The 25,177-nt window shown below is 44.5% G+C and overlaps 1 protein-coding gene across 1 annotated transcript in view; it reads left to right on the top strand.

Annotated features, from left to right (window-relative positions):
- Positions 1-25,177, top strand: part of LOC121284081 (cytoplasmic dynein 2 heavy chain 1) — a 770,821-nt gene that overhangs the window by 89,538 nt on the left and 656,106 nt on the right. The window contains exons 25-29 of the mRNA XM_041199129.1: positions 884-998; positions 3,848-4,018; positions 6,756-7,138; positions 21,199-21,331; positions 24,422-24,539. Coding sequence (XP_041055063.1) covers positions 884-998; positions 3,848-4,018; positions 6,756-7,138; positions 21,199-21,331; positions 24,422-24,539 — 920 coding nt within the window. The remainder of the gene's footprint in view (positions 1-883; positions 999-3,847; positions 4,019-6,755; positions 7,139-21,198; positions 21,332-24,421; positions 24,540-25,177) is intronic.

The raw sequence follows: 25,177 nt of genomic DNA, 5'->3' as shown, positions 1-25,177 counted from the left end.
TGGACAGGATAAGGAGACTATCTTCAGAGGAGCTGAGGCCAGAGGGAGATGTGAGGATGTGTGAGGGAGAGCCGCCATGCCTCCTTTAGCTGGCAGTGAGTGAGATTCCAGTGAATGTGTGATGTACTTGAGTGTGAGAGTTGAGATTGATAGATGTTTGACTTACCCTGGCGGCACGGATGAGTTCATTCATCCGTTTACTGCACTGGATGGCTAACCTCTTGTGTGCAGCCTTGGCACTGACCACCTCTGCCACCGCCTCCCAAGCCAGAGTGGTGAGACTGGGCCTTCTGTGGCCAGAGCGGGGGCAGAGGACATTGGCAGGCCCCCATGGTATCCAGAAGGCGTCCCAGGGACACGACACTCAATCGGGGGGGCTACGCTCTTGTTGCCTTTTGGAGCCATGCCCTCACTGGAGCAGTCCTGGAATGCAAGCGTTCAGAACTGTGCGCGGGGCTGCATTTTAAATATGGTGCCCAATGTGAAGCAGTGGCAAGGTAACGGTGTGGCAGACAAATCAGAGGCCGTCCGCCAGTGATCCGGCGTTTCCCATGATTTCATAATTTATAAGGTGGGAATATACGGTGCGAAAAACCACCATTACGGCCAGCAGGTAAAATGTCTTTTTCAGGCCCACTACTGCACTTTGCAAATCTGGGAGGATTCCACCCTTTTTGTTCATTTTAAAGAACTCAAGATTTGGTAAAACTAATTCCATGAGTTGCATGTTAGCAGATAAGCAGGTTCATAAGTTAGCTGTTCTAAAATTTTTATTTCATTTAATTTACTGTAAGCTCTTTACTGCCACTTCAACAGTAATATTAATTGTTTATTTTTGTTACTGAAGATTTCTTTAATCTAAGTTGTATGTTGATTTTCACAGGAGTAAGACCTACATTTTTGAAGATTTTTTATTGATGTGGTTCGATAAGCTGAGAAAGAGAAATGAACAAACAACAATAACTGTCAAACTGCAGAAAGATGTTGATAGATACAAGGTGAATTGCTTCTCAAGTATGATCAGACCTAGAAGTGGTGATCTAGGGACTAGATGGTATAGCAGGTCAGATGTGGTCTTTCACAACTATGACCTGATTTCTACTCCTAATATGGCGATTGCCCTTTAAAGCCCAGAGGATGACTGGTGTGGGAAATGGAGAAATGTCCTGCAGGCACACTGGGTAATATATCAAAGTGGTATCTGAAATACATTGTTGGGACAGAACTTTGTTTTGCATCAAGCCATGTTATACTTAACTTTGGCTGAGCGATACCGAGACGGGGGTGGGGGGGGGGTGCTAGATTTTATGGTACTCTGCCGGGTGTATCTTTGGCAGGGGGGCATGTAAAATATGACGGGTGACTAGCCCACTGCCTTCCTTCCCACCCCGGACTTGGTCCACATAATATGGTACACAGGCGGGCACAAAAATCATCAGCCCACCCACCATTTTTAAATAAATAAGTAGAGGGCAGTTGAGCTTGTTACCAAGGCAATTGACCTGAATATTACGCTGCCCACATCATAAAATGGTTGGCGTGGGTCGGCAGATGGGAGTATGTCGGCTGTTTTTTTTAAGCAAACTGCTTAAAAGGCATGAAGGAAAGGGGGTATGTCCTTTGTGGGGGTGTCCCCATTTGGCATCCAAAACCCACCCTCCTTAACTGCTGTTGCCCCCCTTCCTAGGCTCCCCAATCCCTCCCTGTCGAGCACCCTGGCTTGCCTCACTCTGGGATCCATTGTTAACTTCATCCTGGGACCTACTTGCAGTCCCAGCAGAGCCCACTATTGAGTTCTGGCATTGTTGGGATTGCTGGAGATGCCGGCCAATCTGATTGAACGTTCCTCTTTTATGCTTATCATGCATTGCATTCTCTACAGAATTACAGTTTCCGCTGAGGGGCGGAAGTCCCATTCTCACCTGTACATGCCATTTGCAGTGCTTTATCGGTGTGGGGTAGCCTTGTTGAGCATGGGCTTGAGTGGCACTTTCCTCCTTGGGGGACGGTGAGCAATAAGCCCCTTGCCTCCCCCCCACTCATTAAATTCAGCCCTGGGTCACCAAAACGCAAAGTTCTCTTTTCCTGAGCAATTCATATCTTTCACCTTGATGGGCACAAAAAATCCCAAAAAAGATCTTGTAATGCAATTTTGATATTTTCAGGGAACTTCAAGCATTTTACTTAAATTTTGTTTAAATTTTATTATGACCCCCATAGACGCAGTTAACATTTAAAAATAAATTTGAACTTCCAGTTAATAACTGAAAAGGATGACACAACAGGATTTTATGTTTGAAAATCTCTGCTGCAATAAATTATTAAAACTATTCACTAAACACACTTTTTTCATTGGCAACTTCAAACTTAAACTACAGAAAGGAATGTTCCTCTTTTCTACAGCTAAGTCCCGCCTTTTGTGACTTCGTTGTTCGTGTCTTCACTTATCCACGCTTTGCACTTTGCACACGGCATCGCCCATCGCATGAACAATTTTTGATCATCTGTGTTCTTTCTCCCTCTCTCTTTCACTGGGGCATTGTGTGTGTGTTGATCAGGTGGGAAGAAGCTTCCCGATCCAGAGGTGACACAGTGGCTCGGCTTCTTGCCTATGCTCTATTTTTTTAAAAAAGAGTGGCAATCGAGGCATTTTGTTTGGTCAAATGATTATTATCCTGGGAGCTGAGGTGCAGCCTGCACAATTTTGAAATCTCCTATCTGTCATTTATAGGTACTGAAACACAATTTGCTGGAACCTATCTAATTGAGTCCCATTGAAAAACATATTCATTGTTTGTGATTTCGCCGTTTGCAAGGTTTCACAGGAACATAACCCCCACGTATGGTGGGGCTTTATTGTATTTATCACGTGTTGCCCTCTCTATAGAATTACAGACTTGTAGCAAACAGCCCACAGTTGCTCCTAACTTCCAATGGGCTTGCACTTCCCTGTTTTGCGGAGTAGTTATTTTGAGTGACTGCCTCTAGGCACTTCCCTTAGTTTTTGGAGTGTTTCCTAAATCCACTCCCAGCAGTAAAGCTTGTCCCGATTATTCCAACCCTTTGGCCATGCCAGGATGAATCTCCCAAAACCTTTCAATGGATGCTGGACATATCTGTTTGACTAGAGAACTTTTCCTTCCTGCATCTGCTTGTGATAATTCACAAAACCAATCAGCCTCTTCTCTTTGCTAACCACACAAAAACTGCTGTTGGTATACGATATTAATTGATTTGTAGGGAAGCCTGTAACCTGATCTCAAAAATAGCTTCCTCTGCATTCTTCCCTATTGCATTGTGAAACACATTAGTTTTTCATTCAGGTGGAAATGCTGATTAGTTCTTGACACCAACTCTCTTTTATTTTGGAAGTAAATAGACAGTTTACAGTACCACTATTTACAGCCTGAGACTTAATTCCTTTCCAGGACGTTGGGAGACTCAGAATCTACCCATTGTGGACTTCGCGATTGCTGCCATTGTCTCCAACCCTTAATGCCTCACACCAATGCAATCTGAGCCTCCCTTTGATCTTCAAAGGCCCCAGGCCTGTTGCAGAGCAGATGTCAGAACATGTCACATGACCCCCTCCATTTACCTTAAATTGAAGACACCTTTCCAAAACATAACAATCTTATAATCCTCATAATTGTAACAATATAGACAAGTAAATGTTTAAATTCTGATCTCCAAGCCTACTATAATCAATGGTAGATTTCTTCAGTTTACATAACTTTTATATTTTTAGAAATCAGGAAACTTTTCTATAGCTTCACATAATAAAAATACTGCAATGTTTTGGGTTGAAAGGTCGGTATTGATTTTAGCTGTTTTTCTCTTTTCACAGACATTAGTCCCTGTTCTGAAGTATGTCCGTGGAGATCATCTCTCCCAGGATCACTGGCTGGACCTGTTTCGTCTGCTCGGCATGCCAAGAGGCACCACAATTGAGAAATTGCAATTCGGGGACTTGTTAATAGTGGCAGATGTCATAGTAGCAAAATCTTCAGACCTAAAAGTATGACCTAATGGTTACTACTGGTAACTTTAAAATAACGTAGCTGTGAATTAAATTAGACAACTTTTAAACAGTTAATAGTTTTTTTCATAAGCCTTATTGCGTTTTTGAACGTATCAGGAAAAACTGATGTTTTTGCTGCATTGCCACACAATTTTTATGCGTTTTTGTGTACAGCTGAGTGCAAGCGAGTTCCCAAAAGATGAAAACAGTTAAATGATTTCCACACTTTTCTTGGTTTATTCATGCTCAAGAAAAATGCAGAGTCCATTTCTCAGCTCGCACATTACTCACTATGTGCTTGCCCCCCAGTTTATCCCATTAAATTTTTCATTAATTTAACCATGCTATCTGATCTATCCTCCTTCCTGCTCTGCATCTACTTCCAACGCTGGTTACACTTTCTTCTCTTCTGTTTCCTTTTGTTTTTCTGTTTTGTTGATTTCTCTGCTGTGCCCTCAACATTAACAGTAGCTGTGGTGAAATAAATAATTTTTTTTTTTTACAGATTTCCTCACTAACTACTTGCTGTTGTTTCTAAAACAGCACTGACTTCAATCTAAAAGTAAATTGTACAAACACAGTTTATTTTTGTACCTCTGTACATGAAGACCTAAAGCAAAAACCTTTTTACCATTACAAGTTTAAGGCTCATTCAGTCCAAGATTTTAACCATAATATTTACTACCAAGTCAGTCATATAATAATACATTCTATGTTGCATATTGTAGTGCTCTGATTATCATAAAGAATCAAATCCCCTGACTCAGCTATTGTAATTGTATGAGAGTTGCACTAAGCTATAACGTAAGATCTATATCCTTGTCTTTTAAATTAATTGTTTTAATTAAGATATTAATTCTACCAATGAAATGCCAATGACTTTCCTTCATCAACTATTAGTTGCCAATAGTTGTTTACTTACTCAGATTTTAAAAATGTTTTATTTTTCGATAATTGAATATGCCATCGTATTTCAAGCTGTTCTTGTTATTTGTCAAAAACAAAAACAAAAATACCTGGAAAATCTCAGCAGGTCTGGCAGCATCTGCAGAGAGGAGCACAGTTAACGTTTCGAGTCCATATGACTCTTCAACAGAACTAAGTAAAAATAGAAAAGAGGTGAAATATAAGCTGGTTTAAGGGTGGGGGGTGGGGGAGGCGGAGGTGGGGGGGTTGGAAGGGACAGGTAGAGCTGGGTAGAGGGCCAGTGATAGGTGGAGATAACCAAGAGATGTCATTGACAAAAGGACAAAGAGGTGTTGAAGTTGGTGATATTATCTAAGGAATGTGATAATAAAGGTACAGATAGCTCTAGTGTGGGTGGGGTGGGGGGAAGGGATCGAAATAGGCTAAAAGGTAGAGATAAAACAATGGATGGAAATACATTTAAAAATAATGGAAATAAGTGGGAAAAGAAAAATCTACATAAATTATTGGAAAAAGCGGGGATCGGAAAGGGGGTGAGGATGGAGGAGAGAGTTCATGATTTAAAATTGTTGAACTCAATATTCAGTCCCGAAGGCTGTGAAGTGCCTAGTCAGAAGATGAGGTGCTGTTCCTCCAGTTTGCGTTGAGCTTCATTGGAACAATGCAACAAGCCAAGGACGGACATGTGGGCATGAGAGCAGGTGGAGTGTTGAAATGGCAAGCGACAGGGAGGTCTGGGTCATGCTTGCGGACAGAACAAAGGTGTTCCGCAAAGCAGTCACCCAGTCTGCGTTTGGTGTCTCCAATGTAAAGGAAACCGCATTGGGAGCAGCAAATGCAGTAGACTAAATTGAGGGAAGTGCAGGTGAAATGCTGCTTCACTTGAAAGGAGTGTTTGGGTCCTTGGACGGTGAGGAGGGGGGAAGTAAAGGGGCAGGTGTTGCACCTTCTGTGGGTGTGCAACCGCAGAAGGTGCAACACCTGCCCCTTTACTTCCCCTCTCCTCACTGTCCAAGGGCCCAAACACTCCTTTCAAGTGAAGCAGTATTTCACTTGCACTTCCCTCAATTTCAACACTTCACCCTGCTCTCATGCCCATATGTCCGTCCTTGGCCTGCTGCATTGTTCCAGTGAAGCTCAACGCAAACTGGAGGAACAGCACCTCATCTTCCGACTAGGCACTTTCAGCCTTCTGGACTGAATATTGAGTTCAACAATTTTAGATCATGAACTCTCTCCTCCATCCCCACCCTCTTTCCGATCCCCCCTTTTCCCAATAATTTATATAGATTTTCCTTTTCCCACCTATTTGCATTATTTTTAAATGTATTTCCATCCGTTGTTTTATCTCTAACTTTTAGCCTATTTCGATCCTTTCCGCCCATCCCATCCCCACTAGGGCTATCTGTACCTTTATTATCACATTCCTTAGATAATATCACCAGCTTCAACACCTCTTTGTCCTTTTGTCTATGACATCTCTTGGTCATCTCCACCTATCAACTGGCCCTCTATTCATCTCTACCTGTCCCACCCCGCCTTAAACCAGCTATACTTCACCTCTTTTCTATTTTTCCTTAGTTCTGTTGAAGAGTTATACGGACTTAAAACGTTAACTATGTTCGTCTCCGTAGATGCTGCCAGACCTGCTGAGTTTTTCCAGGTATTTTTGTTTTTGTTTTGGATTTCCAGCATCAGCAGTTTTTTGCTTTTATTATCTTGTTATTTGTCAGTTTTGCTAAAGCACTTGTAATTGATTGACATGTTTGAATTAATTGATCAGTTGTGTTTGTAACTTTTCTTTCAGGAACTCAACAGTCGAGCACAAGGGGAAGTCTCCATTAGAGAAGCATTGCGGGAGCTTGACCTGTGGGGTGCTGCATCAATCTTTATGATGACTGATTATCAGGATAGCCAGAAAATAACAATCAAGCTGATTAAAGATTGGAAAGACATTGTTAACCAGGTTGGAGATAACCAGTGCCTACTTCAGACCCTGAAGGACTCCCCCTACTATAAGGGATTTGAGGATAAAGTGTCCATTTGGGAAACTAGATTAGTGGATCTTGATGAATACCTACACAATTTAAATCAAATTCAAAGGAAATGGGTTTATCTAGAGCCAATATTTGGTCGTGGAGCTCTCCCTAAAGAACAGGGACGCTTTAAGAGAGTTGATGATGATTTCAGGTCAGTTTTATATCAAATTTTAAGAAACTATTAAAGTAGAATTTTAATGAATAAATTTAGTCTTATTTATGCAGAATACTAGAGGATGAAGCTTCTACCTTGGGTGCAGCTGGGAAATTTTGACTAAAATGTGCTCAAAAGTCCACATGTTTCTGCTAAATCATTTGCATATTCACAAACATAGGGCTGAATTTTCTGGTTGGCGGGGGGAGGGGGGGTGTGAGTGTTGAGGTGCCAAGCGGGGGCGGGCCCGATCGCCGCCCACGGCCGAGTCCACGCCGCCATATTACGCAGGCCAGCCAATTCCGGCCCGCCCAGCGTAATGTGCGACTCCCAAGGGTAGCAGGAGTGGGTGGGCGGCGGCAGAAAGCACTGTCCGCTGGGTCCAATGGCAGCCTCTTTATATGAAGCACTGGCAGCCCTTGCAAGGCTGCTCACCATGGCAAGTGGAAGGGCTCACCAGAGGGCTTCTGGTGAGCAGGCCAGTCTGGAGGGTAGGCCAGCAGAGCAGGCCAGGCTGGAGGATAGGGCAGTGGGACAGGACAGGCCAGGCTGGAGGGTAGGGCGGGGGGCCAGTGTGCCCCTCGTTTTTCAGATGACTGCCTTGCTGCTCTCCTCGGAGGTGGCAGCACGGCGGGAGGTGCTGGTTTCCCAGGATGGGAGGAGGAGGCCCCCAACATGATGAAATGTGCCTAGGAGGTGGTGAGCTCCCACAACATGGTGTGACGTACCTGGAGCCAGTGTCGTGAGCACTTCAATGACTTGTTGCGCTCTGGCAGGATGAGTACCATGTTAGCATTGGCCATTTAGCCCAGCAGGTCGGCTTACCCCCCTGCTGTCACCACCGCCCACCACCACCAACCCCTGCCAGCCCCCCCAAGTCTGAGTGTGCATTGAATCATTAACGGTATTTGTCCTTTGCTGGGTGGGCAAGCAGATACAGCCCATGCCGAGGTCAGCCTGAGATGGTGATGAAGAGATGTGTTTTGCCGCTGCAGCATGTGTTACACTGGGTCCCACATGACTGGTTTGGGGGCAACCTGGAGGAGCTGCACCTAGGTGCTATGTTTGGACTCCAGGACATGTCCAAGTCAGGGTGATGACATGCTGGGAGAGAGCTTCAAGATGGTGTGATAACGAACCGTCTGCTGCCCTCTGTGCTCCATGTGCTTGCACCTCCATGCCATGGAAGGATATACCGTGTGGCGCCTAATGTGAAGTAGGCAGCAAGTGTCCAAGGGTCGGGGGGGAGAAGCAGGCCGAGCTTCTTTGTGTGACTGTTCGGCAGCAACGGTGTGAGGAAGCACTGGAGCCCTGATATGTCACACTCTGGTTGGGGTGGGTCGTGTGCGAAGAGAGTCCATGTGCAATTTGCACTAATCAATGCTTGTGTCTCATTTTCAGGAGAAGAATGCTCATAACATGGCAGAGCATGTGAGGACTGGTGGTGGCTAGGCGCAGATCACCATTCTTAGCCGGTTCGAGCAGGAGGCCCTGGATCTGGAGAAGTGCCATGTGCCCAGGTCCACTGGTGTTGGTGAGGCTGGGGTTCCACGGCCAGGTATTTATGCCCAGTAGTGAGGTCAGCATTATTCTCCAAACAGTCATAGCACTGCTGAATGTTAATTGATTTACTTTTGTAACATGGATTGACCATTGGTTATGATCCAGGGGACAGGGATGGACTTTATCACTGTCTCCACATTAACTGATTCACTGTCCTTGTTATTCCTTTCAGCATCATTGGAGCAGGGCCAGGAGGAGGAACAAGGAGCAGCAGAGACCCCCTTTCGCACCTGAGAGGCCTGAAGTCTCACGAGCGTCACACCATTTCTGCGAGGCAGGCACCAGTGCAGATACTAGCAACTCGGTGGGAATTAGAACATTGGCTAGTGTCCCAGGGCACAGTGCTGAGGGCGCTTCACAGCTGCTGGAGGAGCTGGCAGAGACAGAGAATGCCCATGGTGCCAGCAGTCGGAGGACTGCAGGGGACCAGGCACATGCTCAGTCGGTGCCTGATGATGTGCCTCTAGAGTCGCCAAAGATGCAGCAAGTGCAGGAATCGCGGAATTGTGTGGGAGGATCTGGGGGAGATACATGAGGTTATGCTTGGCTTGGTCTCCGTGCTGGAGGAGTCTACGTGGACGATCGCCGAAGCAATGAGCCACATGTCTGAGCGCCATGTATCCTCCATGGAGAAAGTGGCAACTCTCGTGGAGAGGCTACTCCAGGAGACCTGTCAGGGCTTCCTGGGGATGCGCTCGGACCAGCAAGCCCTCACATCGGTGTTGACCTCAGCTGGTTGGTGCCAGTGTGGGAGATGGCCTGAGCATCAACTTTCCCAGCTCGGTGCCCATCCATCCACAGTGAGCAGGGAGGCCCGAGGTGACCTTACATCGGCACAGCAGCTGCCTGGTTCCTCTGCGAGCACCTCTCAGTGTGCTCCGGATGAGGGTGGCAGCTCCTCTGCCCCTCTCCCAGTGACAGTAACATCCAATGAGGCTGCAATGCCTGCAGAGATGCCAGCTGTGGAACTTGCAGCTCCCTCCCAGGTGGGGCTAGCACAAGCTCCACAGGCCAGAGGACGACTGCCAAGGTCATCGAGGCCAACAGTTCAGCAGAGTCAGCAGGCTGTCTCAGATGCCACTCCGAGCGATGGGGCAGCACCAAGATGGAGCTTGGAACGAAAACATAAGGCACCTTAAGCACACCATGGGTTTTTCACTGGTGCTTTTGTGTTGGCCTGAGATGAGTTCCTTATGATTTGTTTTGATTTTTAACACTAATGTCTTTTTTTTTGGAATAAGTTGGTTTGCTTCACATATTAAATTCATATATGTACCTTGGCTGAGGGTGCCACTTTTCTTCTGCATGTGTATGGTTTCCATGGGTGTAATGAGTGCTTTGTTGGACATTCAGCTTTATTAATAAGGTTCTTAGTGACTGTTCCTAACCTGGCAGATTTTGCACTTAGGTGTGGAATATCGAGTCTACAGCCCAGGCTTGTCCTGGTGCTCCATCTGTGGTGTGATAGCTGAAGGTTCGTTGGATTAAAGCTCCCCGGGTGTCCCTGCTTCCCTGGAGTATGCCCGGGTCAGCGGCCACCCCCTCAGTATTTCCCTGTGCGTGTTCATCCTCGGACTCACTGCTGGACTCATCGTCTGCAGCCGCAGCACTGCGCCGGCGTCTTCCTTGTCCACTGTGTCCCCCTTATCCAGCGCAAGATTGTGGAGAGTGCAGCATGCAATCACTATCACCGAGACACGATCTGGGGGCTACTGGAATGCGTCCCCTGAACGGTTCTGGCATCGGAAGCGCATCTTGAGAAGACTGATGGCTCTCTCCACCACAGCCCTTGTGGAGGAGTGGCTCCCATTGTACTGCCGCTCAACTTCTGTTCTTGGATGGCGTGAGAGGCGTCATGAGCCACCTTCTGAGGGGATTGCCCTTATCACCCATCAGCCATCTGTCAAGCCGAGCTGGAGCACTGAAGAGCCCCGGCACCTGGGAATGGCTGAGGATGTAGGCGTTGTGGGAGCTGCCTGGGTACCTTGCACAGACTTATCAAATCAGCACCCTGTGGTCGCACACTATCTGCACGTTCATAGAGTGGAAGCCCTTCCCGTTGATGAAGGCACCTGGCTCACCTGCTGGCGCCTTGATGGCCACATGTGTGCAGTCTATTGCACCCTGGACACGGGGGAAGCCAGCAATGCCTGCGAAGCGTCAGGCTCGCTGTGTCTGACTTACCTGGTCTCAACGGTAGTGGATGAAAGTCAATGCATACCTGAACAGTGTGGACAGCTGATTGGGAAACCGCAAAGATCACCCACTGAGCCCTGGAAGGAGCCAGAGACATAGATGTTGAGGGCAGCTGTCACCTTCAGAGTCACTGGCATGGGGTATCCACCACACAGTTAGAGATCTCAGGCCCTGTCATCTGACAGGTATAGTTGACCGTCTCCATTGAGAGACGGAGCCTTCTTTGGCACTGTACCTCAGACATTTTGAGGTAGCTGCTTTGCTGCCTTTATATCCTGGCAGCAGGATAGTGGTGTCTTCTGCAGCCCCTTCCGCCTTAGAATACCTCTTGGCCCTGCGCCCCATGTGCCTGTGCCGATCCTCTCAAAATTGGCTCCCCTGGAGGCTGAATGTGCACTCCTGCCCTCCTCCCCCTTCTAGCCCTCCCTCCTCACAGGAGCTGCCTCCAGTGGACAGTTCAACTCCCATTCCCAGGCTAAGGGAAGGCTTCCTGAAACTTGCAGGCCCAGAAAAGATTACTTGCTGCAGAGCGCTGACCTGAAGATTGAGTCCAGAAAAAGCAGCTGTTATGCGTTTTGAAGTACTGCAAATCACACAGGCAAGTTTCAAAAACTTTCATGAATGAATTCTTGACTGTGCACACATGCAACCCCAGTGAGCCCTCTTATCCTGCCTGTGGATGAGTTTAATACAAATTTGCCCTACTTGCCTGCCTGTCGTGCCCATGCGCCGATCTGAAGATCGCACTGGTGCCGAAAAATTGTCGTCGATTGGTGAGTCAAGGGCCTTAAGTGGCCCGTTAATTAATGGTGGGCGCGCATCGGACATCATCGTGACCCGCCCAGCGAAATGTCATGATGACGTGTGGTGACGCCGGGAGGCTTGACCCAACGTCGCCACGCATCATTTTACATGCGGATGTGCGGGGCCCGCCCCTGCATGCCAACTGGAAAATTCTGCCCATAAAATCTTCCATGAGCCAATGCAATTGGTCAGTGTAATAGAATCTAATTTTTTATATTTTTTCTCTCCAGTGAAAAGTATTCTTTAATGCATTTAGAAGTGGTAACCTGATCCACCTTTATTCATATGGCTAACTATGGGTTTATCACAAAAATAATTATTTTTAGTAACCTGTTGTAAAATAATTGAAAAATATGTTTTCAAAAAAACTACTTTCCATTGGTGGACACTGGTAGATTTATTAGAAAATTAAAGTTTTTTGATATTGTGCCTCATGTCGTCTGTGCATGTAAGAAAGCTAACATGCCAGGACCTGTTTGGTGGAGTGCTGCAATATAGTCCACAGAGGCTGTGATGCATCCTCGTTGACTGCTGTGCCCTTTACAACCTGATGCTGATACAGGCAGAGGAGCTGGCTGAGGAGGAGGTCGCAGAGCTTGACGTCTCCTCCGATGAGGAGCAGGGCGATGGGGAAGAGGGTGAGGATGTCCTTGAAGGCGAGCATGATGACAATGAGGCAGGTGCACTCAGAAGGTAATCATAGCTGCTAGATTTGTGGAGGATGATGACGACATGCAGTAAAGTGACTCCATAGATCCTCACATTGCATCTGTGAACGTTTGATTCCAGTCTGGCTATTGGCAGCACACATACCCTCTATGAGAATGCTCCTGTCATGAAGCGGAGGCCCCAGTAGTCGCTCTATTCCAGGAGGATGATGACGACATGCGGTGAGGACACTCCATAGATCTTCACATAGCCTCTGTGAATGTTTGACTCCTATCTGGCTGAGAGCAGCTCAATTGCGCTCTGTGATCAAGGTCATATCATAGAAATGCAGCTATGAAACTTCAAATGCATCTGACTCTTTGTCAGTCTTCTGCACCTGACCCTTTCAGCAACACAGCATCACTGGTCACAGATGCTGACGAGATGGGGGCCAACACCAGCTTAAATGCCCTGAGAGCACACAAAGAGAAAGAGGAACTTTGTGACACCTGCCCACGACATTCTGGCAGCAATGGCAAGAACCGTCGAGGAGCAGGCATCAGTGATGTGTCCATTGTGTGTGAAGCTGGACCATCACTTTTTGGTCTGAAGGCTGCACAAAGCATAGGGAAAGGGGTCCTGCTCTGAGACACCTGTCTTTACCTTGTGTAGGAAACAAAGATTCCCATCTGAGTGACACAACACTGCTCATCATAATAAGGAGACAAAAGAAAGGCATGTTCTGGGGAGGTAATTTACACAAGTGAAGTTGAATGAGGGCATCATAGAATGAACAGATGGGGAGGATAGCCTTAGACTACAGGAGGATATAGATGGTCTGGTCAGATGGGCTGGTTAGTGGCAAATGGAATTTAATCTAGATAAGTGTGAGGTGATGCACTTGGGCAGGACAAACAAGGCACGGAAATATACGATGAATGGTAGGACCCTGGGAAGTACAGAGGATCAGAGGGACCTTGGTGTGCATGTCCACTGGTCCCTTCAGGTAGCAGGACAGGTAGATAAGCTGGTTAAGAAGGTATATGGGGTTCTTGCCTTTATTAGCCGAGGCATAGGACATAAGAGCACGGAGACTGTGTTGGTTAGGCCACAGCTAGAGTATTGTGTGCAGTTCTGGAACCCGCCTTATAGGAAGGGTGTGACTGCACTTGTGAGAGTGCAGAGCAGTTTTACCAGGATGTTTCCTGGCCTGGAGAGTTTTAGTTATGAGGAGAGATTGGATAGACTGGGGTTATTTTCCCTGGAGCAGAGGAGATTGAGGGTGGACATGAGGTGTGTAAAATTATGAGGGGCATAGATCGGGTAGACAGGAAGGGACTTTTCCCCTTGGTGGAGGGATCAATAACCAGGGGGCATAGATTCAAGGTAAAGGGCAGGGGATGTGAGAGAGAATTTTTTCACCCAGATGGTGTTGGGAATCTGGAACTCAATGCCTGAAAGGGTGGTAGAGGCAGAAACCCTGATAATGTTTAAGAAGTATTTGGATGTGCACTTGCGATGCCATGGAAAATGGAATTAGAGTAAAGGTACTTGTTTGACCGGTGCAAACTTGATGGGCCGAAGGGCCTTTTTCTGTGCTGTAGACCTCTATGACTCCATGACAATTGGAAGAACCTTTCTTAAATAATGCAATTGGGAGAAATTCACAATGTTGAACTGGGGGCATGGCCAGTGTTGTATGTAACTGACCTGGGAGAATCAGGTCTTAAAACCAGTATAAAAGATCATGGAAACTTGAGTTTTGGTGTTTCTCACTTAGGTCAAAAATTTCATGATCTTTTTTGCTGGTTTGACTAATTCTGCCTGTTTTGAGCTGATGTTCCTCGCATATGAAGCGGAAACTCTGCCCCCTAGTTAACTTTAATAGAAGAAAATTTAAAGCAAATTTGTTCAAAGACAGATTTAAATTTGGAAATTGCTAATCAGGAAGCAATGAAGAGGTCTCATGTTGTCTGTTCATAATCTTTCAAAAGATCCCAAATTGACCAGAACTTATTTTTGACCTGTGTTTAACACTTGGATTAATTGAAGTTTGGTTATCAAACCTCACTTTTGAATGTCATGCGCACAGGAAGAATTACCATTTCTTTCTCTGACCTTTTACAACCTCCTCTGCAGCAGTTTTGTACCACTTAGCCTTGGTTTCTGAATGCAGTTTGGAGAAGAAGTCTGGCAACTTTTCCCAGTGATTGTGCTGTCTTTATGAGGTTAGAGCCTGTGGGGCAACTGTAGCAACAAGATAATAAACTTACGTATACATTCTATAAAATCTGTTGTCCAATTTGCTGCACTGAATGAAATATTACATTATTTAATGTACTACCTATTCTCAGCAGTGACTGGAAGCAAATTTCTCTTTAGTGAGTAATTCCCCAATGTCACTGGCTTCCCAAGGTAGTAAAATAAGCTCAATAATTGGACCTTATAAGAAGTAATCATGTTGCTTCAATGTATTGCTTTTTTTTAAAATAGAAAAGTAAGTGTGTTTTAGCATATAATTTCTGCTTTATGTTTGAAATAGGGGAATCAGTGAAAAAGGAAAATGGCAATTACCATTCAAATAAAACCAAAGAGCACCAGCTGTAGAGTACTTACTAAATTGACAATAGGAAGAGTGCTTTGCTGAAGCTTACAATTGCTGCTTATACAGAAATTAGCAGCAGAAGTCAGCAAAATACTGTTTCTGAATTTATAACAGGTAATAGGCTTGACATAGAAATATGGTCAAACAATTCAAAGCCAGCCAGTGATGATTAGAGAAGACAAGCTATGTATAGCAAACTTGGAATTTTCCTGTTGTTGAAGGCAATGTGGTCTGATATGCCAGACTTATGGAAAGTATTTGGTAGGACCCTTCATGAGAGATGCATGACTGAATTAAAAGCTCTTGGAGTAAGCAATTGAATAATTAATTTTCTAGAAAACCATTACCAGTTGTTCTATTTGAGCAGTTGCAAATGGTTATGGCCCCCAAGAACGCAGGTGTGTGTTCTTAAAAAGGCTTGCAAAATGTGCAGAAATTGAAGTGCAGTACATTAAACCAATTATGTTTAATGTTGAGAAATTTAAAATAACAGCAAAAACTTGGACTTATATAGTGCCTTTAGTATAATGAGCCATCCAAAGGTGATTCACAGGAGCATTGGAAATCAAAATTTGGCACTGAGGTACATAAGGTGATATTGGGGCAGATGACCAAAACCTTGGTCAAAGATTTAGGTTTTGAACAGCATCACAGAGGAGGTTAAGGAGGGAATGCCAGAATTTAAGGTGTTGGCAGCTTAAGGTGCTGCCATCAATGGTGGAGCAATTAAAATCGGGACTTGCTCAAGAGGCCAGGCTTGAAGGAATGTTGATATCTCTGAGTTGTAGAGTGTGGTGAGGCCATGGAGGAATTTGCAGATGAGGATGAGACTTTTTAAAATTGAGGGCTTATATTTTTGGAGGCACTGTAGGTCAACGAGTGCAGGATCGATGAGTGATTGAGACTTGGTACGAATTAGGGCATGGGCGGCAGAGTTTTGTATGACTTCAAGTTTATGGAGAGCAGATTGTCAAAGGCTAAGCAAGCATGTTGGAATAGCCAAGCCTTGAGATAGTAATGACATGGATGAGCTGAGGCAAGGTCAAAATTGGGGGATGTTACAGAGGTGGAAATAGACAGCCTTAGTAATGATGCAGATAGATGGTTGGAAGCTCAAGATCAACTGTGACTTAAAGATTGAGCTGTTTGGGTCAGCCTCAGACAGTTGCCTGAGAGAAGAATGGTGTCAGAGTTTGCAGCAGAAACTAATGACAATGAGAGAGGTTTTGTCGGTGGTGGGGTTTCCTTCCCAGCGGTCAAAAATGTCACCGTGAAACCTGTCCCAACTCCAGAGGGCTGGTTGGCTAGGAGTGAGACTTTCATGGCCATCTGGAGAAGATGTCCAGCTGCTGGCCAATTTGATTGGCATGCAATCGGAAAAGGGGAACCATGAAGGAGGCACCCTCCCCCGCTTTTCCCACCTGAGGCCCTAGCAGATGTATGAACCAGGCTTCGCTCCTTTCACTGCCCCCCCCCAGCCCACTGCTGGCTTTAGAATTGTAGCCAGGCAGTAAATGGCTCATAAGTGACCATTAATTGGCCACTTAAGGACCTCAACTGGTGCAAGGGCAGACGGGCTGTCTGAGGCTGCATCTGCCACCCGTTAAATCATGGCCAGGTTGTGGGTGGGTAGGTATTGGGAAAGGCAACCACTGAAGTTTAGGGACCCCAACAGCTGCAAAGCTGTCCACTGGGAACCGTAAAATTCTACCCAATGTCTTCAGCCTTTCCAACATATAAGTGGAGGAAATTCTAGTTGACCAGTACTGGATGTCAGACAAGAAGTCTGACAATTTAGAGACAGTTGAGAGGTCTGGAGAGGTAGTCTTGAGGTAGAGCTAGTATAAGACGATTTAGATATTTACCCTAAAAGTAGCAAGTATATAACTATTTAAGGAATTTATTGTGAAATGGGTTTTATTTGGAAATAGATGTGAACATGATTTTTGAACAAGCAGTTGAAAAAAATCACATGTGGCTGAAGCTGCTAAACTAAGTAAATATTATTATTCATAAATAGACCCATGGAGTATGATTCTCAGGGAATTATATTGAACCTGCATAAAGTAAGATCATGTTGTTTTATCACTTTATTCTTCACTAAAAGTGCAAAGACACAGCAGGAAATATTTTAATAAAATTGTTCTAATCCTCAGTATGATATAAGGAAAAGTTTGGGGATCGACACATTGATGACAAAAAAGATTCAGAAGGGACTAAAAGGGAATATTGGGAAAGGCTAATGTAATATAGAGTGAAAATGTGGATGAGAAGTAAAAGGCTAATCGAGAGGGAAGGATTCTGGCCTCAACTTTTAATCATCCTTCATTATGCTGCTTGTACTGTGAGACTGGAAAGCAGAAGATCTAACATTTGTTCAAGAAAGGAGAGAAGAATAAACTGTGGAACTATAGACTGTTCAGTTGTGGGAAAAATGTTTTGAATTCATTATTAAAGATAAAATTAGTGAGCATAAAGCAATGCATAGGTTATTCAAGGATAGCCAACAGAGAAAGACAATGTATGTACGAAACCAGTATTAGAAAAAATAATGGCCTTTAAGACTGACAAATCCTCAGCAAATGTGATGGTTGCCTTCCCAGGGTTTTAAAGAAACTATTTGAGGGAATTACAGCTGCTTTAGCCATAATCTTTCAACATGCACTTGATTAATAATTTCCCCTTTGGATTAGAAAATTGCCTTTCTCAAGAAAGGTGAGAGAAAAGCCAGAAAATTATGGGCCAGCACGTCTTGGAAACTCTTGTGACCTTTAAAAATGGCCAGAGACCTTGCCCTCATTCCTGACAGACCCTATTTTCGACCCAGTGTGGGGGATATAAATCTTTAGAGAGGTAAAGGCTCTTGAAGGGTAGATAAAGCCTTTAAAGCTGTCAAGTTATTTAAATGACCAGCTCTTTAAAAATTGAAAAAACTGCCTGTCTGTGCCTTAGAGTTGAAGAAGAAATATGTTCTAGCAGTTTCAATAGCTGATTGTTGACATAACCATAAGTATTATCATAAAAGCATTATGAATGCTTGGCTTCATTCCACAACTTGTCATTATCACAGTGGAGGTCAGTTGTATGTTCATAGCCTGATTGACAGTTCAAAAATATTAAAGGATTAGCTGTCTTACATGTGGAGTTATACAAATGTTTGTTTTTATAAGGGTTAAGTATCAAAGGAGATTTAAATGTATTGAATGGGCTTTCGTGAATGGGACATTTTTTTTATATTGTGAGCTTTGTAATATTTAAATTATTTAATCTCCGCAAAGCTCCTAAGGTCTGCCTATGGTGGATCTGGCTGAGTTGGTATGGAGGGTGTGATTACAAAGGTTGTGGGAACATGGATCGGTATGAGTTGGCACTAAGTTGGCATAGGGTTTATAAGGGACCATGGGATGGGTGGGAGCATGGGGAGTGGATGAGGGATAAGGGGCTAGAGGGCACAATGTTTATCAAAACAACTGGGTTGAAGTTGCAGATAACGGAGGCGGGACTTTTTAATAGCCTGCCTTGGCACCCGGCAGCTCTTATGACCATCTCCAATTTGTGTCCAGGGGTGGCGGACCCGACTTTGTACCTGTGTTCCCCCCCGCAAACACCTCCCCCCGGAGCAAAAATTGCACCATTTGGAGGACTTTTTCCTGAGGCGGGTGTGCCAAGCCGGGAAATTTCCCAACTCACATTACCCATCTTGGGAGCAAAAATCCTGCCCGATATACTTGTTGATGTTGTGGAGAAGATATTGGCATCTATAATTAAGGACAGAGTGATTGAGGACTTTAGAGAACTTTGAGTCGATCACAGAGCTAACGTGGCTTTGTAAAGGGTAGGTCATGCATAATGAACCTAATTAAATTGTTTGAAGAGTTAACTGAAGTAATAGACATTGGAAAGAATTGACAAGTGATATCTGACATTTATGTTCGGGCTTCAACTGTTCACTGTATTTATTAATAACATAGATGACATAATTAAAGCCATGGACCCAAGTTTGCTGATGGCACAAAAGTTAGGGGCATAGTAAGTGATGTAGTGGGGATATAAAATAATAGAAATATTGACAAATTCAATGAATGGGCTAAACTGTGACAGATGAATTACAACACAGGTAGGTGTGTGATCATCCAAGCTATAGAAAACAGATTAAAGCATGTGCTTTGTCTGCTGCATGTGTCTCACGCATCGAGTGGGAAGTCGTCCACGTCTAGGTGTGAGGTCATCCATTTTTGACCAAAAAAAACATTGATTTTTAGTGTCTTTTTAATTAGTGAAAAGCTAGGAACAGTCCTGGCCCAAAGAGATTTAGGAGTCCATGTTCACAGATTACTAAAATGTGATGGTCAGGAACAAAAAAAAACTCAAAAATGCTAATAGAATGTTAACCTTTTATATCTAGAGAGTTAAAATATAAAAGGGGAGAAATTTTGCTGCACTCTGCAAAGCCCAGCTTAGACCTCATGTTGAGTTCTCCAGTGGAAATAGTCCCACTGTCTCAAATCTCTTTCCATGGTTATAGTTTCTAGGCATTAGCCTGGTCTACAAACTGTGCAAGCTCCAGTGCTTTAATTTCTTTTCTGGAATTCCACATCAGACTCAAACCGTGACCTAACCTATGTTTTGTATAAAATTATCATTACTTTTTAATAGTGTACTCAATGGCCGTCTCTAAAAAAGCCAAAATATTACTGGCTTTTGAGATAATTTGAACCTCTAGATCTTTCTGTTCTTCGGTGCTCTCCAATGGTTTTCTACTAAGTGTATAAATGTAGCAACTAGGTTGATTGAAAATGAACCAAAGAATTTGGTATAGATGGATGGTGCTCAGATTGGAAAAGGTCCGAGGTGATGTACCCTGAGGTCAGTACAGGTACATTTTTGCTCTTGATGTGAATAAATGTTTTGAACTTTGGATGGCACAAAGATTGGCTGGGTGGTTAACAGTGAGGTTGAGTGTCTTGGGCTACAGGAAGATATAGATGGGGTGGTCAAATGGGCAGATAAGTGGCAGATGGAATTTACCCCTGAAAAGTGTGAGGTGATACACTTTTTGGAAGGAGTAATTTGACAAGGGAGTATTCAATGAACGACATGACACTTTGAAGTCCTGAGGAGCAAAGAGACCTTGGCGTGTGTGTCCATAGATCTCTGAAGGCGGAGGGGCATGTTAGTGGGGTGGTGAAAAAGGCATATGGGACACTTTCGAGGCATAGATTACAAAAGTAGGGAGGTCATGTTGGAGTTGTATAGAACCTTGGTGAGGCCACAACTGGAGTGCTATGTGCAGTTCTGGTCGCCACATTATAGGAAGGATGTGATTGCACTGGAGGGGTTGCAGAGGAGATTCACCAGGATATTGCCTGGGACGAAACATTTAAGTAATGGAGAGAAGTTGGATAGACTTGGACTGTTTTTGTTGGAGCAGAGAAGATTGAGGGGCAACCTGATTGAGGTGTACAAGATTATGAGGGGCATGGACAGGGTGGATAGGGAGCTGCTGTTCCCCTTAGCTGAAGGGTCAGTCATGAGGGGACACAAGTTCACGGTGAGGGGTAGGAGGTTTAGGGGGATGTGAGGAACAACTTTTTTACCCGGAGGTTGGTGATGGCCTGGAATGCGCTGCCTGGGAGGCTGGTGGAGGCGGGTTGCCTCACATCCTTTAAAAAGTACCTGGATGAGCACTTGGCACGTCATAACATTCAAGGCTATGGACCAAGTGCTGGTAAATGGGATTAGGCAGGTGCAGGCTTGATGGATTGAAGGGCCTCTTCTGCACTGAGATTCTGTGATAATGAAGGCAATCTTGAAAGTTGCTGATGAGACAAAAGTAGGGGGTTTGCCAAGGAGGATTATAAGACTAAAGGGAGGCATAGATAAGTTGCTGCAATGGCTGAGGCAGGTACCATGAATCATTTAAGGGAAATAGGTTAAATATTTGGGACAGTGTAAAATATAGTGCCATAAAGAGAGTGCAGAACAGTGGGAAAGAATCAGCACCGATCAAGTGGATCGAAAGGCATGTGTTGTAAATTTCTGTAGTTTAGTATTGTATTCATTTTTCTAATTTTTGTATAATCTGGAAAATATGTCCCAACAGTAGCTTATGGATCAGAAAATAGTAAGCATTTCATATAGATGTGTTTACCTTAGTAATGAACAGTGTTAATATAAGGAAAGCTTGGCTAAGCATGGATAGTTAATACAATACTGGTTTAATATATTTTATCTTCACCAGATCAATAATGGCAGATGTTCAAAGAGACAACAGAGTAACTTCACTCTGTATGCGAGCTGGCATCAGGCATTCGCTCATTACCATATTAGACCAGCTGCAAAGATGCCAGAAGTCACTCAATGAATTTCTGGAGGTAAGAGCCTGCAAAGATAAAGAAAATGTAGATTAGCATTGATTAACAGGGAACAAAACAATGAATTGAAATCTAACGTTCTGAAATTATTAAAACTTTTTTTTAAGTTATCTATGTGCTTGACCTGCAGAAACCCAATATCATGGGCTTAATTTTATCTATGGTGTGCTGGGCGGGAGCGGATGGGGGTGGGCGTGGAGCCGATTGCTGCCCACAATCTGATGTGTGCCTCCATTTTACGAGGGCGGGCTAATTAAGGCCCGCCCAGCATAATACACGTTCCGTAGTGCTCAGTGTTACCTATGAGGGCAGGGGGAGGGGGGAGAATCGGGGCCTGCACTCTTTCGTGCGTGTGCACGAAAGAGTGCAACAATCTCTGAGGCATGGAGTGGCCTCAGGGAGATTGAATAGACAGTAAAAGTTTTTAAAAATTCATGTAAAAAATTATTTAAACATGTCCCCTCATGTGACAGTGTCACATGAACTGGGACATGTCTGTCAAGTTTACTAAACTTTTTCATTAATTTATAAAACCTTCTAGAAACCTCATCCTGCCCATGGATGAGGTTTCCTGGAAAACACGAAGGCCGCTTGGGCTCTTCGCCTGCCCACCAGGCCTCTGACAGTTCGGCAGGTGCGGGCTGAGGACACTACCCTGAAGAACTCCTGCGGTGATGTCGTGGAGCTCAGATGACTGACCTCCAACAATCACAACCAGCTTCCTTTGTGCTAGGTATGACTCTAACCAGCGGAGAGTTTTCCCCCTGATTCTCATTGACTCCAGTTTTGCTAAGGCACTCTTTCCTCACCTTGGGAGGTCAGCTCTTTTGTTCATGTTTGAATCAAGGCTTTTAAAAGGTCAGGAGCTGAGTGACCCTGGTGGAACACAAACTGGGCGTCAGTGAGCTGGTTATTGCTAAGCAAGTGCTGCTTGAAAGCACTGTTGATGACCCCTTCCATTACTTTACTGATGATGGAGAGTAGACTGATGGGGTGGTAATTGGCCGGGTTGGATTTGTCCTGCTTTTTGTGTATAGGATGTACCTGGACAATTTTCCACATAGCCGGGTAGATGCCACTGTAGCTGTGCTGGAACAGCATGATTATGGGTGCGGCAACTTCTGCAGCACAAGTCTTCAGTACCATTGCTGGAATATTGTCAGGGCCCATAGCCTTTGCAGTATCCAGTGCCTTCAGCCATTTCTTGCTATCACATGGAGTGAATCAAATTGGCTGAAGACCGGCATCTGTGATGCTGGGGACCTCTGGAGGTGGCCGAGATGGATCATCCACCTGGCACTTCTGGCTGAAGATCGTAGCAAATGCTTCAGGCTTATCTTTTGCACTGATGTGCTGGGCTCCTCCGTCATTGAGGATGGGGATATTAGTGGAGCCTCATCCTCCAGCGAATTGTTTAATTGTCCCCCACCATTCACGACTGGATGTGGCAGGACTGCAGAGTTTAGATGTGATCCGTTGGTTGTGGGATCACTTAGCTCTGTCTGTCACTTGCTGCTTATGTTGTTTGGCATGCAAATAGTCCTGTGTTTTAGCTTCACTAGGTTGAACACCTCATTTTGTACGAATAAATATATTAAAAGGGAACTCAATTCATCCATTTAATGTGGCTACAAGGGCAGGTTAGAAGTTGGAAACTCTGCACTGAGCAACTCACCCACTGACTCCCCAAAGCCTGTGCACTATCTACGAGGCAGAAGTCAAGAGTGTGATGGAATACCCCCTGCTTGCCTGGATGAGTCCAGCAACCGTCGAAGTCTGACAGCATCTAGGACAAAGCTGCCTGCTTGATTGTCACCCCAGTCACCGCCTTAAATCTTCACTTTCTCCACTGCCCATGCACAGTGGCAGCAGTGTGTACCATCTACAAGATGCACTGCAGCAACTCCCCAAGTGCCTTTGACAGCACCTTTCAAATCCATGACCTCTACTACCTAGAAGGACAAGGGCAGCAAGCATATGGGAACAACACCACCTGCAAGTTCCCCACCAGGTCACATACCATCCTGACTTAGAACTATATCTCCACTCCTTCATTGTCACTGGATCAAAATGCTGGAACTCTCTTCCTGCTAGCACTGTGGGTCTACCTATACCACATGGATTGCTGCAGCTCAAGAAGGTGGCTCCCCACTACCTTCTCAAGTGCTATTGGGGATGGGTAATAAATTCTGTCATTGCCAGTGACACTCACACCCCATGAACAAATAAATTTAAGATCCACATTGTAAGATTTGAGTTGCCAATTACCCAAAAAAGGGGGTCAAGCTCATAGGTAATTTTAAAGCAGTTTATTGAGTAGCAACAGTTTAAGTATGATATGTAAGCTGAATAGCAGGAAAGTGACAGATGTGTGGATTACTGTCCCGGAGGATAAGTGGACGCATGACAGACAGTGAGCGTTGATTTCTGTATTTGGTTGTGGTGGTCCCTTCTGCTCTGTCTCCTTGAGCTGATCAAAGTGTTATGCAGCTCTCCCCTGATCTTCTTCCATTCAAGGAAGACTGAAAAAATTCCCTCCTGTTTATATACCTTATTTCTAGAGGTCGATGGGTAAACCATGTCAATCACTTGTTCGATCCCATTTATCTAATCACTGAGGGTCAGGTACTCAAGTTAAATCCCTCCTCTGCCTGAAGTTTTCTGATGGCTTATCGCTTGTTAGGACATCTTGTTTAATCTTTACTCAGACAGTTGGTTTACATAATGGTCATGAGATCCAAACTTGATCAGGTTTAGGACTGTTATTTTAGAGTCTGAGCTATAGTCATGTCCTTGGCTGAGATAACAAGCCTATGCTGTCCTGTTTTTGTCAGCCTGGCTACCTGATATAGGATTTTTCTTAGTAAGAGGAAGAGCTATTTCTATAGTATTCAGTTGTTTTTAAAAAGATTTTAAGGTTTTTAGAAAGCCCTTCTTTACAACATAAACCTGCGTCACTTGATGAAGGTGAATTTGTTTTCCCTTGTAGCCATGCATAAAAAGGATAATGGGTGGCTTTTTTGGGAAGAAATTCCAGCACCATTTTCTGCTAGATAGATGGATTAATATCTTCAAAACTTCTCCATCCAGGAAAAACGGTCAGCATTCCCACGGTTCTATTTCATTGGTGATGATGATTTACTGGAAATCCTGGGACAGTCCAGCAATCCTTCTATCATTCAGACTCATCTCCGAAAGCTTTTTGCTGGTATGGCTTCATATCTGATTATGGTGATTCTTGAAACCTAATCTCATTACCTTTAAGCAGCCTCTCTTACAGTGCATTTGTCCTTCTGTGATCTTGTTTTGATTATCCTTTAATCAGTGATCTGTAAATATTTAATTTGTGATAAATATCTAGTTCATAGTTCATGTTAATATTTTAGAGGTAATGTTTAGTTCTGGGAAGATTAAAGTTTAACTATGTAGAAAATGGGATAAATGCAACTAAAGCAACTTGGAATCTATTGTATTGAAAGGTTGGGGCCATGTTGACTTCAGGGGCTAAAAGCTAGAAAGTTCAGATCCTAAAACAGGAGGTGGGCTTACTTAGCTGGAGACATGATGTCTACACTGCTTGCAAAGAAATGAAATCCAGTTTTTTTTTTTGTTTTGGGATTTAGAGCTAAATTAGTTCAAAAGTATTCAATGAACCCTGAAAGGCTACAGTGTCATGGAGATGGGTGAAGCTCAAGAAGGTGTGATGTTTCGTTGGAGCCAGACAAGCCAGAGCGAGGAGGGTGGGAGAGTGAGCAGGACAATTGGGGTGTGGGAGGGGAAATACGGGTGAGAAGACATGGGGGGTGCCTCTGATGGGCATAGGGGGCCTGTAAGAGAGGCAAAGCC

The sequence above is a fragment of the Carcharodon carcharias genome, chromosome 11 (assembly GCF_017639515.1).
Source record: "Carcharodon carcharias isolate sCarCar2 chromosome 11, sCarCar2.pri, whole genome shotgun sequence".
NCBI lineage: Eukaryota > Metazoa > Chordata > Chondrichthyes > Lamniformes > Lamnidae > Carcharodon > Carcharodon carcharias.
This window is presented reverse-complemented; position numbering and strand designations above follow the sequence as displayed.